The sequence below is a fragment of the Eutrema salsugineum genome, unplaced genomic scaffold (genome assembly GCF_000478725.1).
Source record: "Eutrema salsugineum unplaced genomic scaffold, Eutsalg1_0 scaffold_13, whole genome shotgun sequence".
NCBI lineage: Eukaryota > Viridiplantae > Streptophyta > Magnoliopsida > Brassicales > Brassicaceae > Eutrema > Eutrema salsugineum.
Window position 1 is genome coordinate 7,013,274 of NW_006256885.1, and position 17,027 is coordinate 7,030,300.

General features: G+C 39.0%; 6 protein-coding genes across 7 annotated transcripts; 2 read left to right on the forward strand and 4 right to left on the reverse strand.

The window, feature by feature from the left end:
• Positions 1-473: 473 nt before the first annotated feature.
• LOC18024362 (ylmG homolog protein 1-1, chloroplastic) lies at positions 474-1,453 on the reverse strand. The gene has a single exon (XM_006407774.2). It carries the CDS (start codon positions 1,401-1,403, stop codon positions 717-719), a length of 687 nt encoding a protein of 228 aa, XP_006407837.1. The 5' UTR covers positions 1,404-1,453; the 3' UTR covers positions 474-716.
• A 351-nt stretch (positions 1,454-1,804) lies between these two features.
• On the reverse strand, positions 1,805-2,130 carry LOC18024617. Its single transcript, XM_006407775.2, has one exon. The coding sequence runs from the start codon at positions 2,099-2,101 to the stop codon at positions 1,805-1,807; it is 297 nt and encodes a 98-aa protein (XP_006407838.1). The 5' UTR covers positions 2,102-2,130.
• Positions 2,131-2,175: 45 nt separating this feature from the next.
• Positions 2,176-6,248, forward strand: LOC18024618 (asparagine--tRNA ligase, cytoplasmic 2). Of its 2 annotated transcripts, XM_024159859.1 has the most exons (9): positions 2,176-2,308; positions 2,858-2,900; positions 3,694-4,072; positions 4,170-4,415; positions 4,560-5,138; positions 5,221-5,406; positions 5,492-5,556; positions 5,645-5,774; positions 5,849-6,248. In XM_024159859.1, exons 1-9 carry the CDS (start codon positions 2,281-2,283, stop codon positions 6,092-6,094), a joined length of 1,902 nt encoding a protein of 633 aa, XP_024015627.1. In that variant the 5' UTR covers positions 2,176-2,280; the 3' UTR covers positions 6,095-6,248. The 2 variants fall into 2 exon arrangements, with proteins under 2 accessions (XP_024015627.1, XP_006407839.1); XM_006407776.2 differs by lacking the exons at positions 2,176-2,308; positions 2,858-2,900 and having other exon boundaries at positions 3,553-4,072.
• Positions 6,249-6,504: 256 nt separating this feature from the next.
• Positions 6,505-7,618, forward strand: LOC18024619 (ras-related protein RABA5b). Its single transcript, XM_006407777.2, has 2 exons — positions 6,505-7,028; positions 7,203-7,618. Exons 1-2 carry the CDS (start codon positions 6,695-6,697, stop codon positions 7,520-7,522), a joined length of 654 nt encoding a protein of 217 aa, XP_006407840.1. The 5' UTR covers positions 6,505-6,694; the 3' UTR covers positions 7,523-7,618.
• A 99-nt stretch (positions 7,619-7,717) lies between these two features.
• LOC18024620 lies at positions 7,718-12,574 on the reverse strand. Its single transcript, XM_006407778.2, has 14 exons — positions 12,311-12,574; positions 11,896-12,005; positions 11,649-11,711; positions 11,441-11,567; positions 11,233-11,337; positions 11,007-11,137; positions 10,341-10,914; positions 10,066-10,131; positions 9,746-9,822; positions 9,371-9,637; positions 8,955-9,270; positions 8,711-8,863; positions 8,095-8,628; positions 7,718-7,979 (listed from the first exon to the last, which is right to left on the reverse strand). The coding sequence occupies exons 1-14, from the start codon at positions 12,572-12,574 to the stop codon at positions 7,806-7,808; spliced, it is 2,961 nt and encodes a 986-aa protein (XP_006407841.1). The 3' UTR covers positions 7,718-7,805.
• Positions 12,575-14,120: 1,546 nt separating this feature from the next.
• Positions 14,121-15,090, reverse strand: LOC18024621 (auxin-induced in root cultures protein 12). The gene has a single exon (XM_006407779.2). It carries the CDS (start codon positions 15,046-15,048, stop codon positions 14,278-14,280), a length of 771 nt encoding a protein of 256 aa, XP_006407842.1. The 5' UTR covers positions 15,049-15,090; the 3' UTR covers positions 14,121-14,277.
• Between the last annotated feature and the right edge of the window lie 1,937 nt (positions 15,091-17,027).

Genomic DNA, 17,027 nt, shown 5'->3' on the forward strand with positions numbered 1-17,027 from the left:
CACGCTGAAACTCCAATGGTATTTTTCTAAAAGATCCAAATAATGGTTGATAGATCTTTCACGTGTGATGATGATATATAGCACATACCCTTACACATTCGATTCTTGCCTTCTTACGTTTAGCCAAAAATCCAGTAAACGCCACTCTAATAAATATGAATTTAGATGGAACTTGCTTCTGCTTATACAACAAGACCCTAAAACTCCTAACTCTATACCATTACCACCATTGTTATCCACTCTAAACTCTAAACCGTTTTACTAACCAACGAAGGAGTAGCAAACATTAAACTCCAAACACCTTAAACCGCATGCTCTGGATCAGATACAAATGCTAACAACTATTACCAACCAGGGATTATCAATCAAAACTAACAAGTCTCTTCTTCCACAGAAGTACACTGATCAATTGAGAGGACGCAGAGAATCCATCACTAATAAGTGTAGTCTCTGGAGTATTTAAGAAGGGGATAGATAATCAACAATCCAAAATCTCTCATTTATTCAGAATCAAATTCAAAGAAACGACAAAGCTCATCAGTGTCATTTGTGTATCCAACATTAAGAAAACAACAACAAGATCAAATTCCAATTCACCTAATATTGGGAGAAACATAAAAATGCAAACTTCCCATTCAAATATTCTAAAAAACCAAAACCCATTAACCCTCGAAGAGCTCAAAGTTCTTCATCTGATGAACGATTTCGTCAATTATCTATCCGGTGCTGCCGTGGACAATGGAACCGAGAGTGCCAAGGACAGCGAAAGCAAGCAATGGACTGACATCAAGCGTGTCGAAGATCGGAGGGATGATGTTCCTGAAGAGATTCAGGTAAGGATCGCAGAGGTCTCTAATGGCGGACAAAGGCTGTCTTTCCCAAGGGATATTAGGGAACCAACTCAGCAAAACCCTAACCATCAAAACCCCACTGTATATATCTAGCCACTTCTTTATCCCCACCGCCACAACCGTAAGCGGCGTGTTCAAGTATCCCGGCGGCCGATCCCGGACCGACGCGAAGAACACCGGTCCCGCCGTACTGAGGGAGAATCGCAAAGCGTCTCCGATTCCAGGAGAGAGTTTCTGGGCTAAGGCTCTGGCTAAAGCGATTGTTAAAGCCGCGAGAGTGGCGAGAGACCGAGTCGACCCTGTGAGTGTCGATGACCGAGTAGTGGTGGATTTCGCCGCCGGATTGAGCGGAGTTATCGGGGTACAGGTAGACGATGATGCCTTGATTTGGATGGAATCGAGGTTTCGAATGGATAGAGAAGGAAAGGGTTTAGCAGGAAAGAAGAGACGAGCCGGTGGTATCCTGTTGATGCAATGAAATTTAGGGTTTATAGCAGATGGAGGAGGAAGGTACAGAGGAGAGCGAAGAGCGAGAGGTGTAAAGGCGGCCATCTCCGTTCCTCCGCCTGAAGATAATGACGATAGGTCTCTTTTTTACTTGTCTCTAGAATATATTATTTTTGGAAAAATCTCCAAGGCAGATTTGTTGATAAAATATTTTCTAACTTAAAATCTTGTATGTAGTTTATTTATTAACAAACTTATATACTCCTTACATATGCGTATTTTAACTTTCCCGGAAAAATAACATAATTGGTCAATTAGTAAACTATAGTAAAAAGAGATCTTATCATTATTTTGAAAAATAACTAAAGAAATTAATTCCAGTAAACTTCCACTCGTAGGCAACAAAACTTCATTATAAAGTCAATTATTAAGATTAACAAAAAAATAGGAGGGAAAAATATTACAGTTTTACAATTAAAATTTTGGTATAATAGATGGTCAACAATTCAACATAGTGGAAACAACTGAGGACGTAAAATCGGTAAAGACCATAGATAAGCATCTAAGACCTTGACATTTCCACCATTTGAGATAATTCCCATAATTATATTTCTCATCATCTTCATCGGCTTTCCGATGTTCATCCTCCATCTCTGCACCACCGTACGCGGTTGTCCCACCAAGAAGCCTCGTCGCCTGTTTCCTAATCGCACGACGGCCCGTTTTCCTTTCCTTCGTTGCTGCGGCCACCACAGCCTCGTCGGAAGACTTGAAATGACATGAATTCCGTTTCTTCTTACCATTTTTCCTTTCTCCTTCTTCTTCTTCTTATTATTATTTTTTTTTGTCTTTCTGGTTTTATTTAGTTATCTGTTTTGCAAGTTCTTGAACGTGAGTTTATATAAGTAGGAGAAGATAGTGAGTGATGATCGATGATGTGTAAAGCTTAGAATCAAAAGAGCTTTTAATCATTGAAGAGGCAATGATTATGAGCATCATTAAGGCCTATGGTGAGTAGGATGGAGGTAATTCTTTTAGAAAATATTCCATTTCTATCTTCTATTATTGTACTAGTTAAGTTTAAGACAGATCTAACTCAAAGTGATCAAAGAAAATGCTTAATATATATATATTATACTTTGGTGTTGCATAGATAATAAAATAACTCTTTTGTACTACTATTGAACCGCCTCAACTCAGGTCATCACACATATTCTACATAATTCTATCTATTTCATCAAATTTGGGGATTAATAAATTGATATATTTTGAAATTTCAGAGTTGGTAGATTTTCTTGGACGTTTAATGACTTAGCGATTTCTGATACACAAATTTTCCATTAGTTTAATTAGAGACGATATAGATATTGGCATTTTTTGATCATTGGCCACTCTATGAGAAACCTAGAGTATTACTATAATTTATTTATTTTCAACAGGGTATTAATTAAACATGTTGCTTTCGTTTGCAAATTCTAGACCTCAAGTCTACGTTTTAGTTGGAGGGAATACTGTTTCTTATTAAAAAGGGTTAATTATCTAATTTGTGATCTATGCAGCTAGGTTGTGTAGCCTCGTGGTAACCATCATTACAATTTACAGGTAACCCGGCCCCATTCATATGTATCTGTTTGTTCTTTCAACTGCTCACTGACAAGATCGGATTTAATTACAATCGATACTAACTTGTGTTTTGATTTCTTTTCAAAACGATTATAAGCGATATGGTCACAATCAAAAACGCATTTTTTTCTTCGTCTAAATTTTGTTTATTAAACTTTGAAAGATACACTGTAGACCGGATGAATCAATTAAGTATCCCGAAGAACTAAAATCATCTGTGAATGTATTTCTATTTTCTACTAGTGTTTACTATATTGATGATCGATCATACTAAGCGGCAGATTGCAATCTAAAATGGTACCTATTGGGCCATTTGGGCCTCAAACTTACAATGATTTGTATTTATATTTAAAATAGTCAAAACTAAATATTATATAGTCTGACTCACACAATTCCCGCGAATCTAAACAACCTTGAAGAATACCAAACCTTGTCTTCTCTTTCTTTCTCTCCGCAAGAGAAAAACAATCCTTTTCCCTCTTCCAACAGTCTAAGCTTCCTCTAATCTCTCTTCTTTCTCCTTTCAATCGGGTTTATATTCAAGTAATCATGTTTATATATAATCTCTTCTTAGCTTCTGATTTTTCCAATCCAAGTAACCTCGCTACACTCAAATCTCCCTCTCACTTTCTTCTACTCTTCTTCGTATTCCTTCCGATTTCTCGGATTCTAAATTACCCAAGATGGATTCTCACGGAAAAACCCATCAGAAAGAGCATGATGATGATGATGTCTCTCCGAATCCCGTTACATTGTCAAAGTATTCGAACAGGGTCGAGATAAAGACTCTGCTCGAACGGAGCGACCTCGGCGCAAGATTTTCCGGGAAAAGGGTTGTGATCGGTGGATGGGTTAAGTCTTCTAGAGCGGTTAAGAAAGATCTTCCTCCTCCTCCGCCGCCGCCGGTACTAGCTATACCTCCGCCGTCGAGCGGTGGGAATCAAGCTTCTACGACGGCCAACATCAGCTGCACGGAAATCATCCAATCGAAAATGAATATCTTCAGAAAACTTTTCGACGTCTTGAGCGGCGGTGGAAAGACTTACCCAATCTTCGATAAACCGGAGCTCGCCGGTCAGAAGACCGCGCCACCACCGGAGTATATTTTATACTTGTCAGTCAGTGATGGCTCCTCCGTGACCAGTATCCAGGTAACAGAAGTTTTCCGATTTCAGTATAGTTTTGGCACAGAAGTTGTTTGATGAAATGCCAATGAGAGCTAAAATTCCAAGTTTTTGTTTGTCTCAGGTTGTTGTTGATTCTGCGATGTCGACTGTTCCACCAACTCAGCTTATGGCTCTAGGGACATGTATTGTAGCAGAAGGTGTGTTAAGACAACCAATGGCTGCTTCTGCAAAACATGTAATTGAGCTTGAGGCAGAGAAGCTTCTTCATGTAGGAACAGTGGATCCAGAGAAGTATCCACTGTCGAAGAAACAGCTTCCTCTGCACTTGCTTAGAGACTTCTCTCACTTCAGGCCCCGCACAACTACCGTAAATCTATATTCCAACATTTTATCCAAGATTTGTTCACATATTATCTTAAGTCATCGACTCGTCTTTGAGAAAGCTTGTTTTTGTCTTCTTCTTTGCTCACGAAAGAGCAATTAGCTGATATAGTTTTTTTTGTTGGTGAAGGTTGGGTCGGTGACTCGAGTCCACAGTGCGCTAACCTTCGCGAGCCACACATTTCTTCAGTACAATGGGTTTCAGTATGTTCAAGTACCAGTCATCACAACCACTGGATTTGGCGAAATGTTTAGGGTCACTACTCTTTTAGGTAAAACTGATGATAAAGAGGAGAAGAAGCATGTCAAAGAAAAAGATGGATTTAGCGTTGACACAGTAAAGGCTGCGATAAAGGAAAAGACTAAGCTGATTGATCACCTTAAGAGATCTGACAGTAACCGGGAAGCTGTGGTCGCTGCCGTACATGACTTGAAGAAAACAAGCGATCTTGCATCGCAGCTTGAGATGAAACAAAAACCAAAGGCAGCAACTCTGATCAAACCTGAGAAGCTTGATTTCTCGAAAGATTTCTTTGGTTGTGACACTTACCTGACTGTTTCTGGGAGGTTTCATCTTGAGAGCTATGCTTCTGCACTTGGAAAAGTTTATACCTTTGGACCAAGATTCATAGCTGACAAAATCGACAATGCAAGGCATTTGGCGGAGATGTGGAATGTGGAAGCTGAGATGGCTTTCTCCGAATTGGATGTAAAAAAAGTTGATTTTTATTGGTAAATGCCATTCAATGATTATTGGACAAATGGTAACTTGTTTCTTTTGTATATTACAGGATGCTATGGATTGTGCTGATGAATTCTTCAAGTTCCTCTGCAAATATCTTCTGGAAAATCGTCATGAAGACATGAAATTCATATCTAAACGAGCTGACAAGACCATCATCATGCGTCTCGAAGCAACAGCTTCCAATTCTCTTCTGAGATTCTCCTATACCGAAGCGATTAGTCTTCTACAGAAGGTAAAAAAACACTTTTCAATCAAATGCTGTTCATTATCTACTGAATGTGGTGCTATATCATAATGATCTCATTCTCTACAAACAGGCAACGAGTAGAACATTCGAAACAAAGCCTGAGTGGGGCTTTGCTTTAACGGAAGAGCATCTCAGGTATACTGTTTTGCTAATGGCAAAAGCAATTGAGTCTTTGTTTGAAGATCTGATTCTGAAATTCTCTATTCACCGTTTAATGTTGCAGTTATTTAACTGATGAGATCTACAAGGGTCCTGTAATTATACATAGCCACCCGAAAGAGGTTAAACCGTTTTACATACGGTTGAATGATGACAAGAACACTGTAGCAGCATTTGATCTGGTGGTTCCAAAGGTAAATATAGAACCAAACCAAAGTTGGATCTAAAATTTGCTGAATGTTACAAAAGACTTCAACTTTGTTTGCAGGTTGGTGTTGTGATCACTGGGAGCCAAAACGAAGAACGGTTTGAGATTTTGGATGCGAGGATCGGGGAATCTGGATACACAACAAAGGAGAAGTACGAGTGGTACTTAGATTTAAGGAGGCATGGGACAGTGAAGCATTCCGGAATAAGCCTAAAGATGGAACATATGCTTCTGTTTGCGACGGGACTTCCTGATATCAAAGACGCCATTCCTTTCCCAAGAAGTTGGGGCAAAGCAAACAATTGAAGCAGCCTCAAGGTTTTATGTACAAACTCACTTTCGTCGTTATGTAATAATCTATGTAACCATACTTGGTGAAATAAATAAAAAAAGAGAGAATTGTATCCCAAAAGTGTTCATAATGATTATGGGGGTTGTATATTTTGGAGGAAATTTGTAAATAAGCAATAAGATATCAAAACCTACAAGAGTCTACAATGTATATTGTCTAAAAATTAATAACATACGGTACACCTGAATATTCCCAATGCGAATGGCTAAGTATGACCATTTGGAACCGGTGATGTGTCCTTAGAAAAAACATGGGCATTAATTAAAACATCTTAAACGTAATTAAGTTAAGAAAGAAATGTAGGGTCTATTGGAAACCCCGCCAATCACGCAGCTTGTCTGTCATTACTTTACCACTTATCAAAGCTTCACAGCTGCAAAAATTCTCCACAATCTGTTCCAAAGAAGCAGAAGAAGAAGAAGAAGAAGAAGAAGAAGAAGAAGAAGAAGAAGAAGAAGAAGAAGAAGTAGAAGAAGAAGAAGAAGAAGAAGAAGAAGAAGAAGTAGAAGTAGAAGAAGAAGAAGAAGAAGAAGAAGAAGAAGAAGAAGAAGAAGATGGGTAAGGAAAACGATCGAGGAGAAGAGTACCTGTTCAAGATTGTCCTAATCGGCGACTCGGCTGTCGGGAAATCGAACTTACTGTCTCGATTTTCTCGGGACGAGTTCGATACGAATTCGAAGGCGACAATCGGAGTGGAATTTCAGACGCAGTTGGTGGAGATCGAAGGGAAAGAAGTGAAAGCTCAGATCTGGGACACTGCTGGTCAAGAGAGGTTTAGGGCAGTCACTTCTGCTTATTACAGAGGTGCTTTTGGTGCTCTCATCGTTTACGACATCACCAGAAGCTCCACTTTCGAGAGCGTCAAGCGATGGCTTCAGGAACTCCACAGTAAGTCCCCTTCCCTTTTTTTCCTCCCTTCTTGTATTAAGAGGAAATTCATGTTTGGTTGAAATTTAAGTAAGCGAGCAGAGCACCATTGATGGATCCTGTTAAATTACAATAAGATGCTCTCTGTTTTGCTCCCTAACACTTTTGTTTTTGTTATTGTTTGTTACCGTAAAGCTCATTGTGACACGGCAGTGGCACAAATGCTAGTTGGGAACAAATGCGATTTGGAGGAAATCAGAGCTGTGAGTGTGGAAGAAGGGAAAGCTCTCGCAGAGGAAGAAGGACTCTTCTTCATGGAGACATCCGCTCTTGACTCCACGAACGTAGACAAAGCGTTTGAGGTTGTCATCAGAGAGATCTTCAGCAATGTCAGCCGCAAACTTCTCAACTCCGATGCTTACAAGGCCGAGCTATCCGTTAATCGTGTCAGCCTTGTTAACAACCAGGATGGCTCCGAGAGCTCTTGGCGGAATCCGTCTTGTTGCTCCCGGTGATTTGTATAACAAATCTTTGTTTTCATGGTCTTTGTTTTCTTCTTCTACCAGAGAAAAACATTATTACAAGGTTATATTTATCAATATTCGGACTTAGTTAAAGATACTTGCAATCTATTTTGTTTTGATATTATACCACCAATTGGGTTCTCTCGGTGTAAAGCAAATGACCTCACTGAATATCAGAGAAATTTGTGAAATCGTGAATTTTTGAAATGAACCTCTAATGGAACTATATGTACATATATAAATAGATTCAATGGTTGATTAGGTACAAATACAATCAAGGTTTTCGTAAAGCGGAACCAGCACCCATTACTACTGCTAAGACAAGGCCAAGACCGGCTCCAAGTGAAGCACCCACGGCTGCTGCTGACATCGACGATGACTTGGCCTTTGAACCATCTACGGCACGGCTTTTAGCCAGTTCCACCAACAGTCTGTCTCTAGCAAGTTCCTGAAAGTTTGATGGAGATCATATAAAACACTGAAGCGACTTGGGCATTATTTTTAGCAAATGGTTTAACCACTCCGAATCTGCGTTAATAAGAAAGCTAGGAGAGTGTTAATACCTGAAAGCAAGCTTCTTCTTGAGTTTGAAGGACGCTATGCACAAGCTGGCAAAGGGAATTCACACCGTCCACCGGAAAAACAGTGTCTTTTCTCTGAAAAGGCTTTTTGACAAGGTCGAGTGGAGCGAAGATCAGCTTCTGAGCACCTAATGATCCTTCATTACCGGCATTCACAGCTGCCCATGGCAATGAGGAACTCCCAGAGCCAGAGATAACATAAGGGATAGAGTTGACAATTCCGGTTGTGTTTGGAGACGCTTGATATGCCTGAAGAACAGCTTCTATCATAGTTTTCTGCTGATGGGCACTGACTGAGAACTTGTTTGTAATGGCGAGAACCCAAGGGATGCCGAGAGATTTGACCTCCTCCAACAGAAGAGAAAGTGCTGGTTGCTGTTGCGTTGTTGAGTTCTGGTAACGTGGTATTCTGTGAGATAGATTGTGCACAAGAATAATCAGATCTATCTTCTTACTTAGGTTACGAACTCCTTGCCATATTTCTTCTCTAAAGCGAGTAGCCTCCAAGTGCAGCTCCTGCATCAGAATTCCCACAAAACAGGATTAATAAATCGGAATAATGATGAAAGTTGTGGAACCAAAATGTGAAGAAAATGACCTGCAGGTTCACGCCTACTGTGTCGGAGTAGCAAACACCACCAACAATACATTCTTGAACATCGGACTGTATCTGCAGATTCTCCACATGGGTCATCGAACTCAGCATGCTTTGACCCAGTATTCCCCGGAACAGAGAGGTTTTACCAGCACCCTGCGTAGACAAAACGATCCAGATTTTATAATTACATGCAATGTATGTGAGCATGAAATGTTATTCCAATGAAACAAAGAAAAGGCGGTACCTCAAGCCCGAGTAATCGGACCCTCCGTGTTCTGACATCAACCTCCTTAGCTACAGTAGCGAAATCACTAGTACAGAATATATACAAGTCTTCCAAACCTTCAGGACGAACAAACTTGTCCTCTTGAAAAAATCCTAAACTGATTCCTTCCTTCAGCAAACCGGTGTTTGAATCAACAGACGAGAACATAGGAACTAAAGGATCTTCAACTATTTGATTGCTTGGAGGTCGTTTCAGAGGACTTTCAATGGTCACCCTAATTTTCTGCAGTTCTGTCTGTTCTACATTTCCTGAAGATTCCACAGTAGTTGAGTACCTAAAACAGAGTTAATCACAGATATTTAACAACTCTATCACATACATATATCTGTCATCAAATAAAAAAGAGTGAAAAAAACAGCGATAATGGATTATACCAATTGCCATTCACTTGTGCATGAACAAAAGAACACAAATGCAACCTAAATCCAGTGATATCAACTTTCAGATTCTTATCACCAGGGACACCTTTCCAGCCAAGAGGAGTGATAGAAGTGGCGGTTCTGATGACCGGTGATTCAACGATATGCCCAATTTCTACACTACTACCAACAGCAAGTCCAAGCCACTGTTGTAAATGTGGAAACTGCTTCTGCTGATCCACTCCGAAAAATTCATCAATATCCATGCAGAGGTCATGTATTCTACAGCATGAAAAAAGGCATGTCAGTGAAAAAGCAAACGAAGACTATGTCACCTGCATACGCATATGAATCAAGGAGTAACCGGCCTAGGGTAAGAGGAACTATCACCTCTGGAAGCGAGACCTATAGGATTTCATAGAATGTGACTGAAGACGTTCCCTTAGTTCGGTAATCACAGATCTGACCTGAAAATATCTTTGCCAGAAAAATGCAACCAAATAAGAGAACCTCAACCACAAACTAAATATGAAGATATGCGTATAATGACAGGACCTAAACATACTGTAAAATTGAGCTTCTAAAGTTAGTTAGAGAACCCCAAAAACAGAGCTACTTGATTCAGTATGACTTTAATTGTTTGGATACGTTTCATAATTTGAGATTAATGAACACTTATTAGCATATTTATAAGCAAAGGAAGCTCGTACCGATGTCAACTTAGAGTACTCTCCTTCTGAAAGTGGTTCCACAGATGCAGTTCCCAAGAGATATAGCTGTGATACGCATAATCAACTTATTAAATTATGTTTAAGGAACCAAAATTCTACCGAAATTAAAAGCAGCATCAGAGCTGACAATTTGTCATTGACACAGAACTAGAATTAGCATCGCCAATCTTGGCATACTGCTCAAAAATTTAGGTAGACTAAGTATTACAGTATTTCTAAAGCTTATCACATTTATGTAAGTAATAAACATCTACCTGTCCGAATGGAACGTAAGAAGGTAAAGAAGGAACCCTGCGCCAACTATTTCCAAAACCATTGGATGAATCGCTCTGTCCATCACTCCTTCCACCAACTGTTTGGGCGTTACCCGTATCTGGCAATGGCTTGAGAGATATACCATCCCTACCCTCTTCTATTTCAAGAGATTGTGGTTCAATAACCACGTCCTCAAAAGGACCTGACACTGAAGATTCAGTTGCAGTAGAACTCTCTGCAGGATCCACTTTCTTCCCTCTATACCTATCTAGTTGTTTTTTAACAGCCTCAAGGGGAACAAGTCTTGAAAGCCTCCAGAATGAGTTCTGAACAGGGCCAACACCAATGACTAACTGCTCGTGTTCTTTGCCTTTTGTCTTTCCTGCCTCTGAAGTTACACCCTGGCCATTCATTTCTGACACTGACGAATTTGTGGCATCAGCCTCTACAGCCATTGACATTCTTTGCTCATTGTAATGATGAAAATATGCAGGCGATAATATCCTGGGGACCAAATCTTCAGGTATACAGTAGCTCTTGAAATAATGATGCCACCCCTTTTCATGTACGTAACTGCAAAACGAACCAAACCAAGGGAAAAAAAAAACATGAGAATGCTCTTCCTAAGCCCAGCCGTATGTTTAACTTGTACACCAAAAACATACTCTCGCAACGCAGCATTCCCAACAGGAGGCTGGGAAAAGGTTATACATTTGACATGAATATTTTCATTTTCTTTCTTTGTAGAAGAGGAAGCAACAACCCTCAATATTGCAAGTGTGGCTAATGCAGCTACCTACGAAATTTCAGAAAATATATAAAAATCCTGGGAGCTAAAAACGAGAAGTCATTTGTAGACAACGAGATACAAAGGTAAGTAATCAGACTTACAGCTCCACCAAGTGAATGTCCACATAAGACAAGTTTTTGTTTCTTTTTCTGAGCAAGTCTATACAGTTCCAGAGCAGGTATCGCCTTAGCACGAGCCAAGAATCCCTAGTTTTTAAAATGGAAGACGATAATTAAATACTTATATAAACTTTGCATATGATAATAGTGTACTGAAGATACAGAAAAAAAAAAAAAAAAAAAAGCATACCCGATGAGCAGCAGGTTTGGGCTTCTGTCTACGTTGTATAGGTTCAGATGCTGCGGTGCATTCATCCTCAGGGACATCATCGTGAAATATGTGACCTTGAAGTATATTTGCATCAGCCATGATGTCCCTAGAACACACCCATGAATGGAAAACATATTATACATCTGACCTATTTCGTTTTCCAATGAATAAAAACTCCAAGACTTACTTATATTGCTTAGTTCCAACAAAGGATGCAAATAATGTATCACCAGCCTCAGCGAGTAGATACCTGCATTAAGATATTCCCTCGAGTTAATTTTCAGTTTGAGCATTAGGAACCACACCCATCTAGTACCAAAAATTAACAAATTAATAAAATCAGATAATTCTGTAAAGAAGAAACCGAAGATCGAAAAATACATGAAAGGAAGTTCAAAAAAATTTCCAACCGCTAAGAGATGTTAAAAAAAAACCTGTGAGGAACGTGATCTGATGAAGGTTGAACTCTCTCCAACGATATAAATTGGCCGCCAAAGTCCGCTTTAAATTTGTTTACAGCTCGAACCATCTCACTTGAAGGTCTCTATCATTCAATTAACAATGCCAATAGCGTAATCAGAAATTCTCGAAATTTTCAGATACTTCTCATTACAAAGTTACATTCAAGTAAATGGCCGTGAATTGTATGAATTTGTGTTCAATTTAAGTTCCTCTATCCACTATACACCTAAACTACCCTTTTAAGCAACTAACAAAACCACTTAGTTAATCAGCAGTTAATTTCAGCTGATGATACCAAGTGTTATAAGCCCTTTGCAGAACGCAGATGTTCCTTAGTTTGATTAAACATTATCGAAAGGGTCGATGAAAGTAAGGGTACTAAATTACCTTGTAAACACACTCGGAAAGTACCATGCAACAGAGTAAGTCCTGCAAATCTTCGACCGATTCGGATTTGAGGGCGAGACAAAGATCCTGAATTTGCTTTTTTCGCTTCTCGTACTCCCGGCGGATCTTGACCCTCTGATCGGCATCTTCTCCGTTCCATGGCGGCCACCGGAACCTCCATTGAAGTGGGCCCCAAGAGACCCGTAAAAATCTCGCACTCTGGTCTCTGATCCACGATTCCACTCGGCTCTGCATCGACTCCATTGCTAACACTGGTAACGACTATGCTCTAGAATCGAAACTCAATAACGCGATAACTTCTGAGTTTTGGAAAACGGGTGGGATTTTGAAAATGGAATAGTGAGATTTGAGAAGATGAGAGAAATTCGAGGAGAAGAAGGAAAGGAAGCGCCTTTAAAGATAGTAATGTTTATGTAGCAGAGGGGATGATGATGAGACACTGAGCATCACAAGGCATATGCGCCTCCATCGCGCTATGTGTTGAAAATTGTCCATATTTCTTGGGCCGTTTAAGTTCATAAAAATATTGGGCTTTAGGCCTAATATTTCGCGGACTTTTTCATTTACCTGTTTTGTCTTAACTTTTCTATTCAAAATTTTTTTGCTATAGTTTGGTGCTTAATACTTAACAAGTTATGGTAACTATGCTCAGTTCGTTACGCCGGTTTTGTTTATCAACATCCTCTCTATCAAATATTTATATCACTAAAAATTGTTAACGTTTCAAATCATTTAGCAATGTATTCTGAAGAAAAGATTAGACAACTAACGACTAAATATTTTTTTTGTTGTTTGTGATTTGTCGCCAATTTATGTTGTTGAACTACCGATCAGATACAGAATTTCATTTTCAAACAACATTTATGCCGTCTAACTGCATCGTTAAAACCACCACATACCACAAGAAAAAAGAAAAAAAAAGCATTTTCACTTATAGTTGTTTTTTGTGAACTAAGATTTCTTATACTAGTTGTTTTTTGTCATTGATAACAGCAAAACGAACTAGTAGTAATAACTTCAAATAACTTTCAAATTAAAGATCAGCAAATATAATGGAGAACATACACGAACATGGTACACAGAACACACACAAAAATTTATATATTTTTTTGTTAATTTTTTTTTAAAAAAATGTATATAGTGTTGCTTTGGTAGTGTTTAACTGTTTATTGGTTTTTTTATTTTAAAACATTTTCAATTCTAATTCGATTAATTTGAATTTAATATGGAAGGATAAGAAATTTTTAAAAATATATTGGTGTCTCGATGGGAAAATAGTCAACTGGTGAACAGGGCTGCAAATTGCAAACACAGTTATTTTAAGCAGATAAGATGATGAGTGAGTGGGCTCGGGTGGAGTCTGAGGAAGGAGAGGAGTGAAGAGATCTTTGGCCTTCAGGGTTGTCAGAGAAGCCTTTCGGTCTTTCATGCTGAATTGAAGAGCTTCCTAGGGGCAATGTCTTGCATGAAAGATAGACATATCATATCCGTGCACTTTCAGACCGCTTGCTTTGATCTGGTAAGCATGGCAGAATCTCCATCAGACTAGCCATCTTTCCTTTCAGAGTTGGAAATCTTCCGGATATTACAAGAAAATTTTTTGGACTTTACTCTCTCTCATATCCCCAGGAGTTCATATGTCCGAGTGGATAGTCTAGTGAAAGGTGCTCGAGCAAAAGGTTTTATCTTTTCCCAAATCATTCATAACGAGTCAGTTGTGGGGGTCTTCGGACCATTCCCTTAGTGATGTAATAGTTGGATAGCGAAAAAAAAAAAAGATAAGATGATAATAGCAATGGTCCATACAATCCAATATTAATGTATTAATGTGGCGAAAAAAGCGGTAAAACAAAAAGAGTAAATGACTCTACGACTAAAAAGGGTATTTAAAAAAAGTGTGGGGCTCCATTATTGTGCGAAAAAAAGGAATAGAGAGAGATAGAAGATCAAATCCAGAAAATAAATACACTACCCAACAAAACCAAAATTGCCAAATTAACCCCGAAATTTACGCTTGTCGTCATCGACCCCGCGTTCCCTGGACCTCCCGCCTCTCCGGGAGTGGTCGAGCCACCGGTGGTACTGCTCGGTCCCGGAGCAGAGCCCGGAGAAGAGCCCGGAGCAGAGGCTGGAGCGTCAGAGCCGGTGAGTCTCAGCACGGCTCTGGAGTTTAAATTCGCCGGAGCGAAAGGATGCACTCCAAGACGACCGTTAGTAACATTCCCGCCGATCTGCCAGACCTGGTTAACGCTATCGGCTCCGGCCGGAACCTTAACCGACGTGTGAATCGCGATCCTACCGCCGCTCATGGAGACGGCGCGTAGATCCCAAAATTCGAAGGAAAGTCTGCCTTCGACGAGACTGCTGTAGCTACTAATGTTGTACGTCCTCACGGAGACAGGCGCGCCGGCGCCGGATCTGAATGCGACGAAGGCCTGAGAACCGCCCATCCCAGTAGCCGTCGGATTGATAGCCCAAGCGACCCAGCCGCCGTTGGGTTGTGATGGAGTGCCGACGAATGCGACGGAGAGAGATGAATTGGAGGCATTGTAGGTGTAATGGAGGTAGGAATCGAGTACGGGAAGGTCTAGGCAAGACTCGAACGGTGTTCTCTCGGCGGATCGTACGTTCTGTGTAGAGCAAGTACTCTGTGCGATCGCCGGTGAGAAGCATGCAACGGCCAAGATTAGAAGAAGAATAGCATTATGAGAAGCCATAGCTGAGTTCTGGTGTGGTGTGGTGTTTGATAAGACAAATGGAACATGTTGTGTTTGTTTTTATAGACACAGACAGAGAGAGGCTAAAGTTATGGGAGAGTTTTTGATTCAGTGCACCGCTTCTGAGAAGAGGGAATCGGGTGAAAGCCGTTAGGATGATGCCACGTGTTGAGTTGACCGCTAGATAAGAAAAGTCACGTTCACGATGTGAATTGGTGTGTTTGTTGAAAACGATTTAATTAGAGGAGGAGGAGGGATTTGGGTAGAGCATGTGGAGAGTGCGTGTTCTTGTGGAAGTTGACTGCAACTAGCGTCTGAGATTTTTTGTTTGTTATACTTTTGTCAACCTTTATTTTATTTTTTCTTCTTCTTTTTAAATATTGTCATCAGTCAAATGAGTTGAAATGTATTAGTATTTTGTTTATATGCACGACTTTACTTGAGATCCGCTGGAAAACCCGGCCCCTTCGTATACAAATGGGAAAACATAGTTTTTTTTTTTGTTTTTTTTTGTTTTTGGGGGGTTTTGAAATGAATAAAAAAAAACTGGGATTTTTAATATGAAATTCATAGAAATGGACACGGAATAATGTGGGAAATGTGAGATAGGAGATGAAAACGGGAAAAGTGTTTTGAATAAAGTTTTGTTAATAATCAAAAATTGAAAAGACATGTGTAGTGTAGTGACGAAATTTTTGTTTTTGTTTTTTTGTTTTGTTTACCTAATGACATTGTCAATAATGTTGATCAAAAGATATTACCGGAATTTTCTTTAGGTCATTTTCATGTGAATTGGGAAATAAGCCAAATTTCATATCTTTGTTACTTTGTGTTTTCGCTTTTCTTTCCTAGTTGTTGGGCAACTTTGAATATATACCGATGCCCAATCTCCCTCATTTACTCTTTTTGTTTCCATTGTCTTTTAATTTTGTGTTCCTACTTTTCGTTTTATTCTAGAATCGACTTTTTTAAAAAAATAAATAAATTAGGCCTATAGACCCCAGATGATCAAATTGTCAATACCAAATGTCTGCAATATGTTCCCGAATTATCTTTACTTTAATATCTCTAGGTGAAAGTCGATGTTCTTTTCGTCGATTAGAAAAATGGAAATGGTCCTCTCTTTTTATTTCTGATTTTTCATGAGATATAGACGAAAGTTAGAGATCGAAAGGTTGCTTACATAAGCATTATTGCATACGTGACGTTTCTACATGCCCCTATGTATTTATTGTTATCGTTCACGTGGTTTGTGGAAACTATTAGTATTACACTCCTGTCTATAATTCTTTATATGATTATCATATATTTTTTTTGGACGAGTATGATTATTATATCTATCATGGATTCATGGGCACTATGATACGAATTTTTTTTTTATCTTTTTAGATATTTAAATATTCTTATATCAGAAATTTTATTTATTCTAGTCTCGAGCAGGAATATGGGCAAGAAACACGTATATAATAAACAGGCAACAAATATGTTATTCTTTTTGAGCTACGTCCAACAAATATCTGTGCACAGTTTTAATAAATCTGGCATTGGCGAATAGTTTAAAAGGGTGGAATTTTGTCAACAATATAATTGTGTGTCTCCACCAATTTTTCGACATTTATTTATCTGTTATTATACAGAAAGCCTAGTTTACATCAGTTTTTCTAAACTGTTGAATATAAACATTTTGATTCCATTGAAAAAAACATTTTCAATTATTCATTTGTGTTTGCAATCCACTTGATATATAGGTAATATATCTATTTTACCTTTGTATACATATTTCCATAGCTTTGTATACGTTTCATACATAAACTAAAAAATAAAAGAATCATAAAGATCATCATAACTAATTAACTACCTCTAATCAATATAAACAATCAACACCTAATTATATCAAACGTATTTATAATTACCATGCAGAAGGCAAAAAAAAAGAGAGTAAAGACGTGAGATAAATTGTTATTTTTTTTAAAGACGTG

Excerpts from the sequence above, each read along its gene's own strand:
- LOC18024362 (XM_006407774.2), bottom strand. The coding sequence starts at position 1,403 with ATGGCCGCCTTTACACCTCTCGCTCTTCGCTCTCCTCTGTACCTTCCT.
- LOC18024617 (XM_006407775.2), bottom strand. The coding sequence starts at position 2,101 with ATGGTAAGAAGAAACGGAATTCATGTCATTTCAAGTCTTCCGACGAGG.
- LOC18024618 (XM_006407776.2), top strand. The coding sequence starts at position 3,605 with ATGGATTCTCACGGAAAAACCCATCAGAAAGAGCATGATGATGATGAT. Across the intron at positions 4,073-4,169 it reads CCTCCGTGACCAGTATCCAG|GTTGTTGTTGATTCTGCGAT; the intron begins GTAACAGAAGTT and ends TGTTTGTCTCAG. Across the intron at positions 4,416-4,559 it reads TCAGGCCCCGCACAACTACC|GTTGGGTCGGTGACTCGAGT; the intron begins GTAAATCTATAT and ends TTGTTGGTGAAG.
- LOC18024619 (XM_006407777.2), top strand. The coding sequence starts at position 6,695 with ATGGGTAAGGAAAACGATCGAGGAGAAGAGTACCTGTTCAAGATTGTC. Across the intron at positions 7,029-7,202 it reads ATGGCTTCAGGAACTCCACA|CTCATTGTGACACGGCAGTG; the intron begins GTAAGTCCCCTT and ends GTTACCGTAAAG.
- LOC18024620 (XM_006407778.2), bottom strand. The coding sequence starts at position 12,574 with ATGGAGTCGATGCAGAGCCGAGTGGAATCGTGGATCAGAGACCAGAGT. Across the intron at positions 9,271-9,370 it reads GCACAAGTGAATGGCAATTG|GTACTCAACTACTGTGGAAT; the intron begins GTATAATCCATT and ends ACTCTGTTTTAG. Across the intron at positions 8,864-8,954 it reads TCCGATTACTCGGGCTTGAG|GGTGCTGGTAAAACCTCTCT; the intron begins GTACCGCCTTTT and ends TTGTCTACGCAG.
- LOC18024621 (XM_006407779.2), bottom strand. The coding sequence starts at position 15,048 with ATGGCTTCTCATAATGCTATTCTTCTTCTAATCTTGGCCGTTGCATGC.